Raw genomic sequence first — 18,056 nt, forward strand, 5'->3', positions numbered from 1 at the left:
AGTTTTACAACTGACTATATAAAAAGCATTACCGAAATCAGTACAAACTAAAATTTCATACAGACAACGACTTGTTTATACTGCTCTATGTACTATACATTGGAATGCAAGTACAATATTTGTATTCCAATTGATTTGTTATAATTATATGGTAAAAATGAGAAAGTAAGCCATTTTTCAGTAATAGTGTTGACACTTTATTTTGATGTCTGATTTTGTAAGCAAATAGCTCTTAAATGAGGTAAAACTTGGGGTACGCAAGACACAGACTCCTGAAAGGGTACAGTAGTCTTGAAAGGTTGAGAGCCACTGAGTTAAACTATCCAAGTGCAATGTGTATAACACACACAGTAGTGTTTCACACCCAATTGCTTTGGTTCTGCTGCATCTGTGGAGGACATATCTGCTGGGAGATTAAATATAGGGGATTCAGTCAAAAATAAGTTCCAACTGTCTTTTTACATCTGACATCATTGTGGCATGGCGAGAGACACAAAAACAGCAGTGCACATTGAGTAGTAGCTGAAGTGGCAATATGGCCATACAGTGTCTGACCTATTTGAACTAGAGTGACCAGATAGCAAATGTGAAAAATTGGGACAGGGTGGGAGGTAATATTTCAGACAAAGCCCTGAACACTGGGACTGTCCGTATAATATTGGGACATCTGGTCACTGTAATTTAAACTGATTTATTATCACTATATACAATCATCACTGTCTACCACTGCAATACAGAAAGTATGCAAACTTCATACGCAGCAACACTCTGCAACAATGTAGACCAGGAAATGAATACCTTTCCCAGTGAAGGCTGAAAAGTTTAAATAGGCAGAATATAATTACCCAAATTTGATTTTGGCCAGGACACCGGGATTAATCTCACAATCTTACCTGGGACTAGTTGTGACTAGTGTCCAGGACCAAACTTTTCATGTGTTCAGAGAAGATACCATATCAAGAGACATTGTACTTCCCCTGCCACTATGCTGTATATTAGTTCAGTTCTGCCTCAGAGGAAAGTGTGGTGCTTATTCAAATCAAGACCACTTTGCATATCACCCTAGATGTTGTAGATTTCACCCATCCAACAATCAACGCAACCAAACTGCTTAAATTAAGAGACCAGAGAATCCTAACATAAGGCGGTAGGGATGCAGGTTGAAAGGAAATGGTCTAATTTTGCTGTATGCCTTGATTTGAATATTAAACACTTACAATGTAATTACCAACTCAAATGAAAGTTGTAATCTATGAAACTATGTTATGACATTTTTAGCAACCTATATTTTTGATGTACGGATAATGTAGAAAAATAAAATTGTTTTATTTGTACTGAGGTATTCAGATTACTCACGTATACTAGGTATCAAGTGCTTAAGAAAAATGTAACAAGCTAAAAGCCACTAAGACCTGAAGTTAGTGAAATATCACTGCACAAAAGTTATGACATGGTGATTTTTCCCTTCATTATTTCCAGGCTGTTCCAGTTTGTGTCCCTCTGAATCTTGAAAAGAATTATGAATTGCTTTACCTGGCAGAACAATTTATAGCGATCCCTGTGCTGTATTTAAGATTTAGATTGCCAGAAATCACCAGGTGAGCATTTGCCATTGATAACACTGTGCATGAAAGTTCTGGGGATTTGTTTCCATTAATTCCCAGAGGGTGGCAGAAGGACTGTGGATTGCATGAAGAGTTCACAGCATCATCTCACTGGATAAGATACCTTGTATCATTGTGGGGAGGACAAATTAACTTAAGTTCCTACATGTAATAGCACTCAGTGGAGGCTGGAGTTATTTGAAAGTGGACAGACAGGAGTGAGGTGCTTAGAACCACTTTACAGCACCACTTAATGATCGTATTATATCCATGAGCCACATCTTTAGTATAGTTCCTTCCTGTAACTTATCGGCTCAGCTGGATCTTAAGTAACCCTTTCCATCAGATGGGGGCAGTAGCAGCTGACTGATGCAGCTACATAGTGGAGCAGGCAGCCCATTGGTATGATCTGTGGGAGACACAGTGCACCAGCATCTGAGCCTGAGCTCATCAGTGGATGAAGAGCCAGATTCCTCGTGCAGCGACAGCCAGCTGGTTGCTGCAGTTCAAGACAGATATACGGACCAAAAGGGAAACAAACCGTGGGAAGAAGAGAATCAAAACAGTTCCGAGACTGAGTGGGAAAAGGTGGAAAATGGATCAAGGGGGAGAGGAGAGAATATGAACTGGATGGAGGCCTCAGCAGTTTTTAGAGTGAATGAGATTTCTTAGGAGAGGAAGAAAGATGGGGTCTCACAATGACAGAATCTTGCTGCCCCCTCTGAAGGGAAGAGAAAAGATGTGGAAGATGATGGCAGAGATGTAGAGGTATTGCAGTTCCCCAGGGGCCAGTCTTGCAAACTGGCTCAAACTTGCTCTGAAGAATCCCCACTGATGGTACGTTTGCAGGGACATTTTGATCCAAACAGTGTCTATGGTATTTCACAGTAGGCAAATTTCATATAGGTTCCCCCCCTAAAGTGTTGTCAGTCCTTAAAATCAGATGATGTTATAGAAATGAATATGCATCTCATAGTGTGTAGTTGTAAATCAAAATGATGAGGCTCAGATGATGGTTCTGCTGCTCTTATGTAGGAGTTACCAACTGTAGCATGCTGTTCATCAAGTACTGAGGAAGCTAATGGTCTCCAGTGCTTGCTCCTAAAATATTCCAGGCCACTGATGGAGCACAGTGCCTTGTTTTATGCCAATATCAATTTGTAGGATTTCCCCTTCAGATGTCCGTGTCCTACAGCGATTGCTAATGTTAGTAAGCTCTATATTGCATTTAAGTTTGCTCCTTGTGGCACTTGAAAATGCAGGCGCCAACAGCAGAAGTTGTTGCATTTGTGATTTTTAGTGTCTCAGATTTAGAGCATCAATATTAAGACATGCCCTTGTGTCATGAATCAAAGGTGATCTGAAATTAATGCTCTCTTGGAAGATTTTTGAAAAGTTTGAAAGTGTCCTTAGCAGCTAACATCTTAAATAGTTACTTATAAACTCAAAATAAGGAGTTTTGATAGAACCATGTTTGAAAGTCAATGAAGTTTAGTGATTGGGGATCTGAACTTGGAATCAGGGCACCTGCGTTCTGTTCCTAGTTCTGCCACCCACCTGTTCTGTGCCTTTCACAAGACATTTCACCTCTGTACCTTCATTTTCCCCTCAAGCCCTCCTTCTGTCTTGTATATTTAGCTGAAAGCTCTTTGGGGCAGAGAGCTTCTCTTATGTTTGTACAGCCCCCAGAGCACAACAGAGTCTATAGGTTCTACCATAATACTAAAACCCCACTATTTATTATTTGTATTACTGTAGTGTCTAGGATCCCTAGTTATGAACCATGACTCCATTGTACTAGATGCTATACAAACACAGAATAAAAGGAGCTACAATTTGTGCATGATCATCCAAATGCCACTAATGTACAGATCTTATTCCCTAAACAGAATAAGGGTAAAGAGTGGAACTTTCAAAGTCAGTGATGATGAAGCACATTTAAGAAGATATTTGTGATAGTTTTTTTTTAATGGCACTCCTCATCATAGTACTGGAACACCTCCCAAACAATTTACTTTTTCTTACAACACAGCTATAAAGTAAGGGGAACTGGATTCTGCCTATGATTAATCATAGGCAGCCATTGGACCTGCTTGGATACAGAGTTGTCATTTGGAGATATTTGCCTGTATAGCTAAATTATTAATGTATTGCACTGAGCTCTTCATTGTCTCATGTATCCTCTTCCCATGATTGTGATCCCTCTCCCATGACACAGATTTTCAGCAGAATTTGATTTCCGGACATATGATACAGAGGGTGTTATATTATATGCTGAATCCTCTGACAGCACAGCATGGTTCTTGCTTGCCCTTCGTGATGGGAAGATTGAGATTCAATTCAAGAATGAACTTGGAACAAAAGTCACCAGTGGTGGCAAAGCCATTAATGATGGTCTGTGGCATATAGTAAGTTATTTTCTAATACCCTGTGAATTGCTGGCACACTCGGGTGAAGTTGGAAAAAATTGTAATTGCGACTTTATAATAGTAATAATAAAATAATAATAATAATAAAAAGGTTTCAAAATGATTTCATAAAGATCCCAGATTTAAAGGCAGTTAAGAAAGGTACAGTGGTAGCATTAGCAAACTTCCGAATTTCCTTGTGATACAAACAGCCACTTTCTGCACGGTGCTTGGGGCCTATGAAGTAATACCTAGTGCATGATTGTCTGTGTAAACATGTTTATTCTGATGCAAGTGGTCCATGGGGTTGTTATTCCAAACATAATTGTTATTTTATGTTGGCCAATGCAGCTCGAACAATCAAATCAAGGCTTCCTGCCTCCTAACTAAAGAAAATCTTATAATTATTGTCCTCAACTCTGCTAGCCATAGATTTCTCCTCATGTCACTTTGCTTCCCCTATCAATTTTCTACAATTCCTAACTTTTGATTTATATTCTGTACTATCAACTTCCCTTTCTTCCATTTATTACATATTATTTTTAAAGTTTTTTTTTTAAATATAGTTGCCTTCAGGTTCTTCTAAGCCAGATTGTTTTTTTAACCAATATGGCCTTCTCCTTTGTTTATGGCTTTTTGGGCATTTAGTAAAGTCTTGTTAAAGAAGCCCCAATTATCCATTCACATTTTTCCTCTCAGCTTATTTGGCCCATGATTGTTTTCACCTTTGTGAAATTGGCCCTTTTAAAGCACCAAGTTGGGCAGGATTGTACTTGGGCAGCTAGCAACTTGTGCTGCTACAGCCACACTACTATTTTTAGTATGCTAGCTTGAACAGAGCTGGACATGTGTCTGCCTGCGCTGGAAGCACCCATCAGCTGCTGTGTAGATGTACCCTAAATGGATGAGATTTAGTTCTGCCATATTGTTTCCTGGTGTCCAGTCCAGTACACCTTCCTGTAGACCAAAAGGTATTTTGATGGGTAACATCAACAGCAGCAGATGATTTTTTTTTGGGGGGGGAGGGGTGGTGTCTATGTTCCCTCAGGAGGTTCAGTTCTTTGTGGCAGGCTGAATGAGATCCAGAGGAGCATGCTCAGTGTGGATGAATGTTGAGCAATTTTAGAAGCAAGTGCCTAATGAGGTCTACTAAGCATAGGCACCAACTCCATGGGTTGTCTGGGGCTGGAGCACCCATGGGGAAAAATTAGCAGGTGCTTAGCACCCACCAGCAGCAAAGGTCCCCCACTCCCTCCTTGCTTCGTCCTCCCCTGAGCACGCCACATCCCTGCTCCACCACCTACCTCCCAGCACTTCCTGCCCGGCCACCGCCAAACAGCTGTTTGGTGGCACTTTGGACTTTCCGGGAGGGAAGGTGAGGAGCGGGGATGCCACGTGCTCGGGGAGGAGGCGGGGCAGGGGCAGGGACTTGGGAGAAAGTGTGAAATGGGGATGGGATAAGAGCAGTGCAGGGGCAGGAAGAGGTGGAGAAGGGGTGAGGTCGGGGTGGGGGTTGAGCACCCAATCGGGCAAAGGGGAAGTTGGCACCTATGCTACTAAGTAACACAAACTGAAAAATTGTGTTTTTCCAAAAATCAGTCATTCAACCAAGTATAGGTTGTCCTATGGAAAGCAAGAGACACCTTTGCCTTTCAAATATTATTCCTCTACCCAGTTTCATAATCCTGCTGCAAACCATTAGAATATTTAAAAAATATTTAAAAAAAAGAGAGAGAGAGAGAGGCAGGTATCTGGGTGGTGGGTTTTTGTTTTTTAAATACCGGGACATGTTAGGCAACCTTAACACAAGACTCACTATTCCTCCCTGTGTAATCAGTATGTTCAACATATATAGTGCTATATATTTTGTATATTATTTTTAATCCTAGGTCTCAGTGGAAGAATTAGAACACAGTATAAGTGTAAAAATAGCAAAAGAAGCAGTGATGAATATTAACAGCCCTAGAAATCTGTTCAAACCAACAAATGGCTTCCTGGAAACTAAGGTGTACATTGCAGGATTACCTCGCAAAGTCAACGACACCCTCATTAAACTGGTAACTTAAAAATACCTCCTGTTAAGGCTGCTTTCTTGTTTGCTTCTCCTTATGTGGTGGTTACTGGGGAGACAAAATACAGGGAGGTATGTAGGTAGAAAATGAAAATACCATTGGTGACATTTTTGTTTGAAAATGAGTATGCATGAAGCTTTGCGGTCTACCCATTTTCAGGTTTCAATTATAGAAACACAGCAATTAAAGATCTCTCAGGTAATCTAATCCATTTTCCAGGGTCCTATGCAGGATTGTGCCTGAGAGTACATTTCCTAATCTCAAAATCTCATTTTAAGACTCCCAAGCAATAGGGCCACCAGTAGTTATCTTGGAAGCCTCTTGTACAAATGTTCCCTTTCTTAGTGCCACATTGTGCCTTGGTCTTGTGTGTGTGGGCGCGGGATAGGGGTGGGAAGTGTTGAGGAAAGGTAAAGGAAGTGCAAGGAGTCTTCATTTCTACCCTGCCCTGCCCTGTCCACCCTGCACAGGGGGCCTGAGTCACCTGACTCACCCTTCTCAGCAGCTGTAGGTCCCTGCAGCCACCTCTCGCGCAGACCCAGTAATTCTCAAAGTAACTGGCAATGTCAGCACAGAGGCAACAAGTGAATGGACTATGAAGACTGAACTTGTTTTCCACCCTAGAGGAGGGAAGCCTCCATTGCCATTGCCCATACAGTATCTGTTCTTCATATGTGTAAAAGAATGTCTATCCAACACCTTGCATGTGTACTAGAAAATAATTTACATTTGAAAACAAGTCACCAGTCCACTAAAAAAAAATACTTGCAATATTTCATTTTTTAAATAATCCATTTTTGCTTGCAGTGTGACAGGAAGGCAAAAAGGTAAAAATGTTTAACTGCTTTTCAATAAATATTCTCTTATCCAATGTGAAATAATTCTAGAAATGTTGTTTGGGCTGATGAGTCAAACTCTCAGCCAACAAACAATACTAATAGCCATAGCCCCCAGTTGTAGCGGAGCAGACATGGCCAAGCAGAAGCAGAAAGTTTGGCTACAGTATGTTTGAACTTAAATTTTGAAGGTGTCTATTGCTAGTGGTACCAAATGGGAAAAGCTTACTGGCTCAGCATGCTGACTGAAAGCTGTACTTTCATGCCTTTGATTTCAAAGAGACACAAAGTGGGTGAAGGTGACAAAATACCAGAGAGGTAATGTCTTTTATTGGACCAATTTCTGTTGGTGAGAGGGAGAAGCTTTTGAGTGATACACAGCTCTTCTTCAGGTCTAGAAAAGGTAGGTACTCAGTGTCACTGTTAAATACAAAGTGGAACAGATTGTTTAGCATAACTCGTTAACATATATTCTAAAAAAAGACTATTCAAGGTGAAGTGGTCCCTTAACACGCTTCCAGTGATGGGATAATAAAGTGTGGAGGGGAGTTAGTGGGTTACAGATTTTTGTAATAAGCCATAAATCTAGTGTCTTAATTAAGACCATGATTTTTAGAGTCTAGTAAAGTGATGAATTTAAGCTCCCAGGCTCCTCTTTTCAAGTGTTGTGCAGGAGGACGAGGACTGAGAGGTCAGAAATGCAGTGATTGTTTTGTGAAAAAAGTGTGTTTGCCGTTGGATAATACAGTGTTTTTATCTTTTTACCATTTTTTTTCTGTGCAAGATCATTCGAGAGCATAGTGATTGTCTAGTTTCACCCACATAGTTGTTGGGGCATTTGGAGAAGTAGATCACACAATGGAATGTGCCACGCAAACATCCCTGAGAGAACCTGCTTCATTGCAGGAAAAAAAACCCTCTGATCGCTCACCCCTAGTTGTCACCTACCACTCTACATTGGAGGCCATACAGGGCATCATTAAACAATTACATTCCATACTCACAGGGACCACATCTTGAAAGAAATCTTTCCTGAACTTCTGCTTCTGGCCTTCAAACAACTCCCTAACCTCATATCAGAAGCACACAGACAAAAACTCCTCAACTTAAAGCAGCACCAGACCCTGCCACAAGAATAGATGCAAAACCTGCAGACATATCTCCACTGCTACAATGATCACCCTCACCCCCCAAGATATCTTTCAAGATCCACGGGTCCTACCCCGTGCTGTCCCTTGGGTAGGGCAAATCGAGGCAACCGCTCTGGGTCCCGCACTTTGGGAGGCCCCACAGGCTGGTGTGATTGGCTGGTACAATCAGTCCCGGAAGAGACGAATCCATCACTTCCACCCCAGACCCTGAACCCCACTAGGGAAGGCCCTTGTCCTATCCATGCCTATCAGAATGTGGTGTACCTCATCCCAAATGATGCCCCCAATGATAAAAAGACAAAAATACCATATTACCCAAGGGCAAACACTTATCACAAAATGATCACTCTATATCTGACTTTCAGTCCTCGTCCTAAAAGGAAAGCTGCAAAACACTTTCCAAATGACGAGCCTGGGAACATAAATTCCTAACTTTGCTAGAAACTATAAATCATGGTTTTAATAAAGACTCTGGATTGATGGTTTATTACAACAAGGCATCTTACGTTGACCTCTCTGGAGTGTAGACCAGGCCTGAGTACTTTTCTGAGACTTGGAGAAGAGTTCTTTGTAAGCTCAAAATTTGTTTCTCACGACAACAGAAGTAAGTTTAATAAAAGATATTACCTCACCCACCTTGTTCTCTCTAGTATCCTGGGACCACATGCAGTTTACAACACTGCAAACAGCAATTTGATTCCAAGACAGCTCTGAAGATCAGTGCTGTAATCTGTGGCATTGATAGAACTATGCTTTACTGTCCACCAGAAATAAATTGTCATGTAAAGTAACTCATTCTCTGTTGATTAACAATGTTTCTAGAGCAAATCTGTATGCAACACAAAAACCTGAATGTAACTCTTCTGCAGATTAACCCTCGACTAGATGGGTGCATTCGTGCCTGGAACCTGATGAATCAGGGAAGTTCAGGCATAAAAGAAGTTATTCAAGAAAAACAAAGCAAACATTGTTTAGTAACTGTGGGGAAAGGGTCCTACTACCCTGGCACTGGCATGGCAGAATTTCATATAAACTATAGTAAGTATTTTTCGTCCTTCTCCAACATGTCTTTATGCTGGACTGATGATTGAACTAATGAATGGCAAAAGAGTATGGGATTCCCTCAGGCAAAGTTCCCACTCATTTCAGAGGGAGTTTTGCTTGAGTAACGAGCATAGGTTCTGGCCTCACACATTATCAGTGTAATTTCTGCGAAGACCTTTACAAGGGTGGACTTGATCAAATTGGTCCTTTCCATCTCTAAAGGATCTGATTCTGCTCCCATTTTGTCAATGGAAGTTTTGCTATTGACGTCACTGAGAGTGGTTTGAGCCCCACATGAAACAGTCATACGGAATTATATTAGAGCAAGATACATTGTGGGTGCTGATTGTGATACTAAGTAACATGGTGCACTATTAGTGTGAAATTATGGAAAAAAGCAGTTAATAACTATGGGCATCCCTTTTAGCTGCTGAACTTGAGAACACTTTAGTACCTGTATTACTTTTACTCATGTGAGAATTCCTATTGGAGCAATGGGACTATTCCTGTATGTGATGTTAAGTGCATGTTTATCAATCTTCTGCTCAGCAGCAAAAATTATGAGCAACCTGTTAGGCTTTTTCTGGCTTAACCATATAAACAACCCTCTTATGAATGTGACCGTGAGAAAGATAACAAAAAAGACCAGGAAGCTGAAAAGGCAAGGAAAAACCCCATCTTTGTATGGCCATTCTTATGTTTTTAAGCTTAAAATGTCTCTTTCTATATGTTTAATATTTGAAATTTTGTGGAAAGCTAAAAATATAAAGCTCACTGCAGATTTAGCCTTATTTTTCATAATGGGAATATACATAAAATTGTAGGGGGAAAATGCTTGTAAATAACCAAACAGTATTTGGATGCTTGAAGCAGGTGTTTTTCGGGTTCATTAATTTCATTCTTTTTTTTTTAAAACAGATAATCTTACCAATGACAAAGAATGGCTAATAAACATAACATTGACTATTCGCCCATCCACAGGCACTGGTGTGATGTTTGCCTTGGTATCTGGCAAAACAGTGCCTCTTGCTTTGTCCATAATAGACTCCAACTCCCCTAACTCACAGGTGATCTTACTGTTATCACAGTAACTCTGGGTCAGATCCTCATCTGGTGTAAATCAGCATAGCTCTTTTGACTTCAACTCTCTGTCTTCATTCTCCATCTGTAAAATGGGACTAATCCTAGTTACTTACTGTACTTCACAAGGGCGTTGTGAGGCTGAATTGTTTGCAAGGTGCTCCGATAAAACAGTGATGAACTGCATAAAAAAGCCAATATATAAATAGGTCTTGCTATCCTTGAATTTCCCTCTATTCCCAGTTGTGGCAAGTAGCATGACAGAAGGCAGTATGTACTTATATGTATATGAAGGTGACTACATAAGTCTTTTTTAAACTGCCTGAAGTAGATACTAGGAGTTAAATATTGGCCTCATTATAGTCAATGTCAAAACTCCTATCGACTTCCACAGGACCAGGATTTAACCCCAGAAATCTAGATCAAGATTTTCTAACAAGAATACCTAAAGAGAGAGACCTAAATATAAAATTTAGGCAATTAAACAGGTGGCTTGGTTTCTCAAAAGCGCTGAACAACCCAGCAGCTTCTCTTGACTTCAGTGGATTTCCCAATTTCAGACACCTATTTTGAAAAACGTTGGCCGTAATGTTTCCTCCAGTTTCTCCTTACAAATGTAAAATGCATCATAACTAAATACAATAAGTGCTGGAGTTGAATGTGAAATGTTTTTTATTCTGCTGCCTAGGAAATCATCGTGACTATTGAGAACGTTATTGTTGCCCGGCTGGAGTCAGAGAAGCTGTGTACCTCCAAAAGAATGCTGCTGGGACTCCGAGTAAACAAACAGCTGCTTGAACTGACTGCTGATTCACAAACATATAGCACCAACTCTGAGCAAGAGCAACAACTGTCCATCCTGGATCAAGTAATGAAGGGACCTATTGTTACCTACTTAGGTGGCATTCCAGGTGAATTTTATTGCTTTTCATTGATGTGAATGAATTAGTCATACTCAATATCTGGGGTTGTTGTGGTGTTTGTTTTTTTAAACAAAACACCTACAGTAACTCCTCACTTAAAGTTGTCTCGGTTAACGTTGTTATGTTGCTGATCAATTAGGGAACATGCTCGTTTAAAGTTGTGCAATGCTCCCTTATAAGTCATTTGGCAGCCGCCTGCTTTGTCACTGCTTGCAGGAAGAGCAGCCAGTTGGAGCTAGCTGGTGGGGGCTTGGAATCAGGATGGACTGGCATCCCCCCCCCATTTGCTCCCCTAAGTTCCCTGTGTGGCAGCTGCCCAGCAGGCTATCAATTGTCGGCAGTTCACCTGTCCCTCCCCCCCCGCCATGTGCTGCTCCTGCCCTCTGCCTTGGAGCTGCTCCCCAAGCCTCCTGCTTGCTTTGCGGGGTGGGGGGCGACACTAATGTCAGGAGCTCCCCCTGCTCCTGCACCCCACTTACCCCATCTTCCATAGAGCAGGGGACACACAACAGGGCTCAGGAGGGGCTTCCTGGCAACAGCTGCAGTCTCAGCATGCTGATCTACTTAACAAGGCAGTGTACTTAAGAGTGGGGTCAGCATACGTAAAGGAGCAATGCGCATCTCTCTCTCTCTCTCTCTCTCTCTCTCTCTCTCTCTCTCACACACACACACACACACACGGTGTGTCTGTCTGCCATGCTTTCTCCCCTCCCTCCATTCATGCTGCCTTGTAGAGTGTGAGGCTACATTAATAATGAGTTAACCCTTAAGGGCTCAGCCAATTGCTAGTTTATCATTTTAGAGCAAGACACTCCCTGGGAAATATCCCACCCTCTGACTTCACCACCTCAACCAAGCTTCACAGTCATCATCACTGTGTATCAATATTAAAAATTGTTTAAAACTTATACTCTGTGTGTGTGTGTGTGTGTGTGTGTGTGTGTGGCTTTTCTAATTGGAATGGTTTCAGAGCAGCAGCCGTGTTAGTCTGTATCCACAAAAAGAAAAGGAGGACTTGTGGCACCTTAGAGACTAACACATTTATTAGAGCATAAGCTTTCGTGAGCTACAGCTCACTTCATCGGATGCATGCCATATAATGCATCCAAAGAAGTGAGCTGTAGCTCACGAAAGCTTATGCTCAAATAAATGTGTTAGTCTTTAAGGTGCCACAAGCCCTCCTGTTCTAATTGTAATGTCTCTCTTTGCTACATTTCTCCAAAGTCACAGTAACACAGAGATTACTTTTTTTTTAAATAATTCAGTAAATTATTTTTCAGTGAGGCATGTGGGGTTCTGTGGTATCAGTCTGTTATGCAGCAGAGCAATCTGAATAGAGAAGATTAGTCCTACTGGGATTTTGCACCTTGGCTTACAGCAGAGTAAACTCAAGCAGGCAATATATCTGTCAAAGGCTATGTCTCAAGGTCACCCCCTTGCCTGGGTGCCTTACTTACCTCATACGTGGTTCTCTAGAAAACAGCAATCCTGGGGTTTGGTTCTGGAGCATGGGGTTCATACCTTTGGCTATACTTTGTAGCAGGTCCACTCTCTTCTAGAGGGCATATAAAGCAGTCCAAACAAAAGGAAAATACTTCCACACCCCTCCTCCCCAACTTTGGGCCTTCATCCTCATGCAAGGGAGTGGGAAACAGTCTTTCTAGCCCCAAAGGCAGTTTCAGCTCCTAATCACCTGCATTGCTGAAGCCAAGGCTTAGTCCCTGGGGGTTATAACAGAAAAAAAACAGATCAGCCCACCTCCTTCCTCAGAGAGCTCGGGCAGGCCTCATTCCCCAATGGTTCATCAGTTAGTAACACAGCACCCATGTCTAGAGACACTAGCTCTGCTTGTTTCAAAATATCACCCTAGATGTGCTGAATTCTTCCTTTTTAAGGGCCCTCCCCCAGGCCTGACAAGCCACACAAGTGCAGCAGGTTGGGGCTGATTGGAATCACAGGAATTAATCTCTTCTTGACTGGGGGGAGGGAGCAATCTGCCTCACGACAGTATCATGCTTCCAAAAGAAATGGGAGAATCACAATCACTGGAAAACTTCATGGCAAGGCTGGATGATCATCAACTATAGGTTCTTTAGAGATGGCCATGCTGTGCAGGGGTGTGAGATGACATTCTTGAGACCAGCTACTAACCCAGTTGATTCTAATTGGTGAACATGCTCAGGACCAGATCCTCAAAGGTATTTAGATGCCTAACTCCCGTTAAAATCATGTGAGTGAGTTACGGTCCTAAATCTCTTTGAGGAACTAGACCTTGGATCAGTTCCAACCTACCTCACAAGAACTCTGTTGTACCCTATGCCTCATAGTAATGCCTGCTTGAGCATTTGTAATGGAGTAAATGTATTGTTTGCGGACAATACATCATTGGCTACCATTGGCTGAGTTTAATAGGTCTGAATAGATTAGAAATGGAAAGAGTGGGACTTTTACAGAGAAGTCACTGGAAAGAAGAAATGACAAAACTAGCCTGTAGAGTTCTCATGGGGTCCCGTGTTGTTGAACTGTGGATTGGAATCCAGAGTAGCTTTTTGGCCAGATAGAAAGATTACTCTAGCAGTGAATTTTAAATACATAAACATCTGTTACTAGGTCAGGACAAGAAAACTGGGGATGCCAGGAAATATGTATTAACACTCTCCAATCAAGAAAGTATATATTATTTTGAAAATCTTCCGTTTTGTTAGGTTTTTAGATTAGAGGAAGGTTCTAATGCAGCAGTCCCCAAACTTTTGAGTGTGTTCAGGGTGGGGATGCAAGGCAGGGCCTCAGACAGCCCCCACGAGGGGTGGGAAGGGAGAGCCCTCCAGCTTTGCCCCCAGCTGCCAGCCCCCACCACCACGGTTCTGCTCCTGGCCCCAGCCCTGGCTTCGGTTCCAGCCCCGTCCCTGCCCCGCTCTCGGCCCAGCCATGACTCCAGCCCCAGCCACGACCCCTTTACCTCTGTCCACACTCTTTCCCCCCGCCTCCCAGGAGCTGCAGCCCCGGATCCCTGGGTGGGTGGGGTGATGTGGACAGGAGTAAGGGGGGCCTGATGTGAAATGTTTGGGGACCACTGTTCTAATGCATATTGCAAATATTCCTAACCTTCCTCAGTTTGTGAACATCATCTTAAACACTCAAACAAGGGGAAGAAGAGTTTATGGAGTGAAGTGAAATGTTTCCTATTAAGTTGCCATTTCCTGCCATGGATCATTGACTGATGAATAATGGGAAGTTTCCATACTTTTACTCATATGAAAAGCATATAGGATGTTGGAAGTCTTGGCGTAATTCATTTAATGTGGTTTCTGTGCAGATGTTCCCGTTGGTGCTACACTACTGACGGCCTTTTACAATGGCTGCATGGAGGTAAAGGTCAACGACATACAACTGGATCTGGATGAAGCCTTCTCTAAACACAATGACATTCGATCCCACTCGTGCCCGCTGACTGCGAATGAAATGAATGAATTCTTAAACTAGCATTTTCCCTTCAGATATAATTTGCATAATGAGTCTCATGTCATAATGAAACCTGTATTATTTTACTCAAGATGTTATGAGAAAGGAATGTTTCTATCCCCTTAATGTAGGTTGGGAAGATAAAATAAACCCCACTTTTTTCAGCGATAAAAGGACATGATGAAGACTAAAATCCTGTGAAAATCATCTTATCCATGTCAGTGATAATATCTTTAAACTAGATTTAAAGATTTCTTTTGGGTGGAACCATCTTTTTTTCACCACTGATGCAGTTCCCTTTTTGTGTTTTACTCAGCTTGAAGAGACAAATCAGGCCAGTCTGGCTGTCACTCTTCGTTCTGATGCTTTAGCACAAAGGTATGGTGTTTGGGTTGCAAGCACTACGAGCATGTTTGAATCTAAACAAAACGATTTTCATTTAAGTTTCTAAAACAAAATGTATGAAAATGTCTTAGCAGGTTTTGGAAAATGTGTTTTTTGAAAAGTCTAAAGTTACGAGCCCAAGGTCCCTGTCACTTGACTTCTGAATCACAGCATTATTTTGGGGTGCAATATCCAAACCCAAGATTTTAGTAAATATCACATCTTTTCTTAAAAAGAAAGAAATTAGTAAAGTGGCTTTGTAATCCTTATAACGTACTGGACCAACTTTTCTACTTGCAACCTCCTTTTATAGGTGCATTTCAACTTGTGCTGCATACTTCCGCAGAACAAATCAAAATGACAGAAGATGACATTCGATGACTCCTTGGGACAGACTAGCTTAGGGTTAACATAAATTCTTTCCATGTTTTCCATCAAGGAATCTCAGCATTGTACTTCAAACTTCAAGGCTGTCTGATTGTTTGCTTGATTCAGAGCTCCATTAAGAGGGACACACTGCCACACTTAAATTAATTCAGTACCATGCTGTTATCAGAAAACAAATGCCAGCAGTTTTATACAGGTGAATTGCACAGATGAAGCAACACCAGTCAGAGTTACAGGACACCGAACTGGAATTTACCAAATAAAGCTAGGGACCTCACTAGCAAACAAACAGACTTCCCCATTCATGAGGAATGTCGCGGTCCAGAGTTTCCTAGTCGCTCCTTCATACATAAAACTGTCAGACTAGTTCTCTCCTCAGGCCAATCCCTCAAAACTGGGGATGAAATCCCCATCACTTCTTCTGTGGACCTTTAGAGAAAGAGATACAGCTGCATTTGAAAGCCATATTTCAGCTAGAGTTGTTTATTTACAGGAAGCCCCAAATTTTACAGCCATATCACACTTAAAGCCATAGCCCCTCTCAGCCAGATTAACAAGGAAAGTTGATTAAAGCAGGAAGGAATGAGTTTTCTGGGAAGTATCCAGTTCACACATTTCTGGCTTCCTAATCTCCTTTGAGTGGGCTTTCCCTTCCCTGTCTCATTTTCACATATCCAGTAATTCTGGCTGCTCTTGCATTTTAGTCAACATGAACAAACAAACAAAGGAGAGAACAGGCTTAAGTAGTGATTATCTTTCACCTCCAATCACTGAACTATTATCTATCAAAATACCTGAATCGGAGTTTGCTTTCTAAGGGCCAAATTGTAATATATTTGATGCACCAGGATTAGAAATTTATTTACCAAGAGATGGATCATGCCATCCTTACTCACTTTGAGAACTACCTTAATTCCTCTGGAAATCCCACTAAAATAAATGGGGTTCCTTGTGGTATGAGGTACTGCATAATGTAAATGTACCTCAAAATGTAGAATCTGGGCCTAATTTTTCAATTGTATTTTGTTGGCTGCTTTCCCACCTCCGTCTTAAACGTCACTTCTCACCCTGGCCTTATTATATAACATTATGAGTATAATGGATGAATGTTTGCTATGGTTTCCCGTAGAAGCCAGTCTCAGGTCCTTGGTAAAAGGAAAACTTAAAGATCACTTGAAGCCAATCTCCACTGGTGAATCACCTGTCAGCTAATGACCCACCACTGTGAAGTGGCATCATGATGCAAAATTGCTCAAGTTTCCCCAATTTGTCTCCTTTAAATACTTATGGAAAAAGTGCCACCACCCACTGCACTTACCTCATTTGGACCCAATTCAGTAAAGCACTTAAGCATGTGTTTAGGGCTCATTGAAATCAGTTTGAATTTTGTGCTTAAATGCTGTGCTGAAATGGGGCTTTGGTGAATCGGACAATCTAAACATGCCATTAAATAATTACTGCATTTGCAATTTAGTAGCAACAGCCCCAGGAAGTCAAATTGTCTTCAGGAAAGTAGATCTTATGCTTGTTCAGCTTCCTTGCCTTCCACAACAATCATAGAAACATGAAATAAGAATGTCAATATGACAGACGTTTATGTCAACCAGGACCGGCTCTAGGCACCAGCAAAGCAAGCACGTACTTGGGGCAGCACAATTCCAGGGGTGGCATTACGGCCACCCTTTTTTTTTTTTCACTTGGGCGGCAAAAAATCTAGAGCTGGCCCTGATATCAACATGTGTATCACACAAGAAAAAAAGTTTGGATTTTTTGTTTTGTAAATCCTAGAGAGACACAGGAAATAAGGAACATAGGAAATAGTTAAGTCACACTAAATCACACAGGTTCTGATAGGGGCACTATCTGTATTTTGTTTCCTGTACGGATACTTTAGTGTATTCTCGTCTTATGTAAAGCTCTGTTGGATTTTTGAATGTGTAAGTGCCTCCATGTTTTAAACATGCAATAAAGGAGAATCTACAAGTTTCTTTTCATTTCAAGATGTATTTGCATATCTTTGATTCATTTAAACTGTACACCTCTTGTTCTGATGATCAAATGTCTTACTTAAGAATCTGTGGTAATTTTCAGTATAAAAAATTTCAATAACTCAAAGCGCATTTGCTGTTCAAATATGAATCCATATTCCCTAGATCAATGGTGGGCTTTATTAATGATTTAATATTGTCAGTATCAACTAAACTGGGTTGACATTACATGCAAGAAACAAGATTAATGAGAGAAGTTTATCAGCTTCTGTATTTTCACGTTTTGCATACAATATTTTGCACATTTTCTAGCACCTGAAATCCAGATGTGGGGTCTAATTCTCATTTACACTAAGGCCCTTTAATACCTACATATACAACCACTTTAAGGCTCCTTTGCACTCCAGAGTAGTATATATTGACCTTCAAGTGACTGGGAATCAGCCATATTGTTTAATTTTATCCCAAGGATTGCCACCTTCAAGGAAACAGAAGAGACAGGTCCAAACATTATTAATAACAAATCATAACAAATAATAATACATAATAATTAGTATTGTTCTCAGCAACCCCGATCCAGACAACCACTTAAGTATGTGTTTAACTTTAGTGGGACCACCCACATGCTTAAAATTAAGCATATACTGGACTGGGGTTAGCTGCATCAGTTGTAAGCCGAGAATGATGCTACGGACTTTTGTGGATTTATACTGGTAT

The 18,056-nt window shown here is 41.2% G+C and overlaps 1 protein-coding gene across 1 annotated transcript in view; it reads left to right on the plus strand.

Annotated features, from left to right (window-relative positions):
* The window catches only part of PROS1 (protein S), a 44,015-nt gene extending 26,670 nt beyond the window's left edge, over positions 1 to 17,345 (plus strand). The window contains exons 9-15 of the mRNA XM_038412553.2: positions 1,480 to 1,598; positions 3,823 to 4,012; positions 5,902 to 6,069; positions 8,941 to 9,109; positions 10,034 to 10,182; positions 10,884 to 11,106; positions 14,435 to 17,345. Coding sequence (XP_038268481.2) covers positions 1,480 to 1,598; positions 3,823 to 4,012; positions 5,902 to 6,069; positions 8,941 to 9,109; positions 10,034 to 10,182; positions 10,884 to 11,106; positions 14,435 to 14,601 — 1,185 coding nt within the window. The 3' untranslated portion in view covers positions 14,602 to 17,345. The remainder of the gene's footprint in view (positions 1 to 1,479; positions 1,599 to 3,822; positions 4,013 to 5,901; positions 6,070 to 8,940; positions 9,110 to 10,033; positions 10,183 to 10,883; positions 11,107 to 14,434) is intronic.
* The last annotated feature ends 711 nt before the right edge of the window (positions 17,346 to 18,056 follow it).

Source organism: Dermochelys coriacea, chromosome 1, assembly GCF_009764565.3.
Source record: "Dermochelys coriacea isolate rDerCor1 chromosome 1, rDerCor1.pri.v4, whole genome shotgun sequence".
In the NCBI taxonomy this organism is placed as follows: domain Eukaryota; kingdom Metazoa; phylum Chordata; order Testudines; family Dermochelyidae; genus Dermochelys; species Dermochelys coriacea.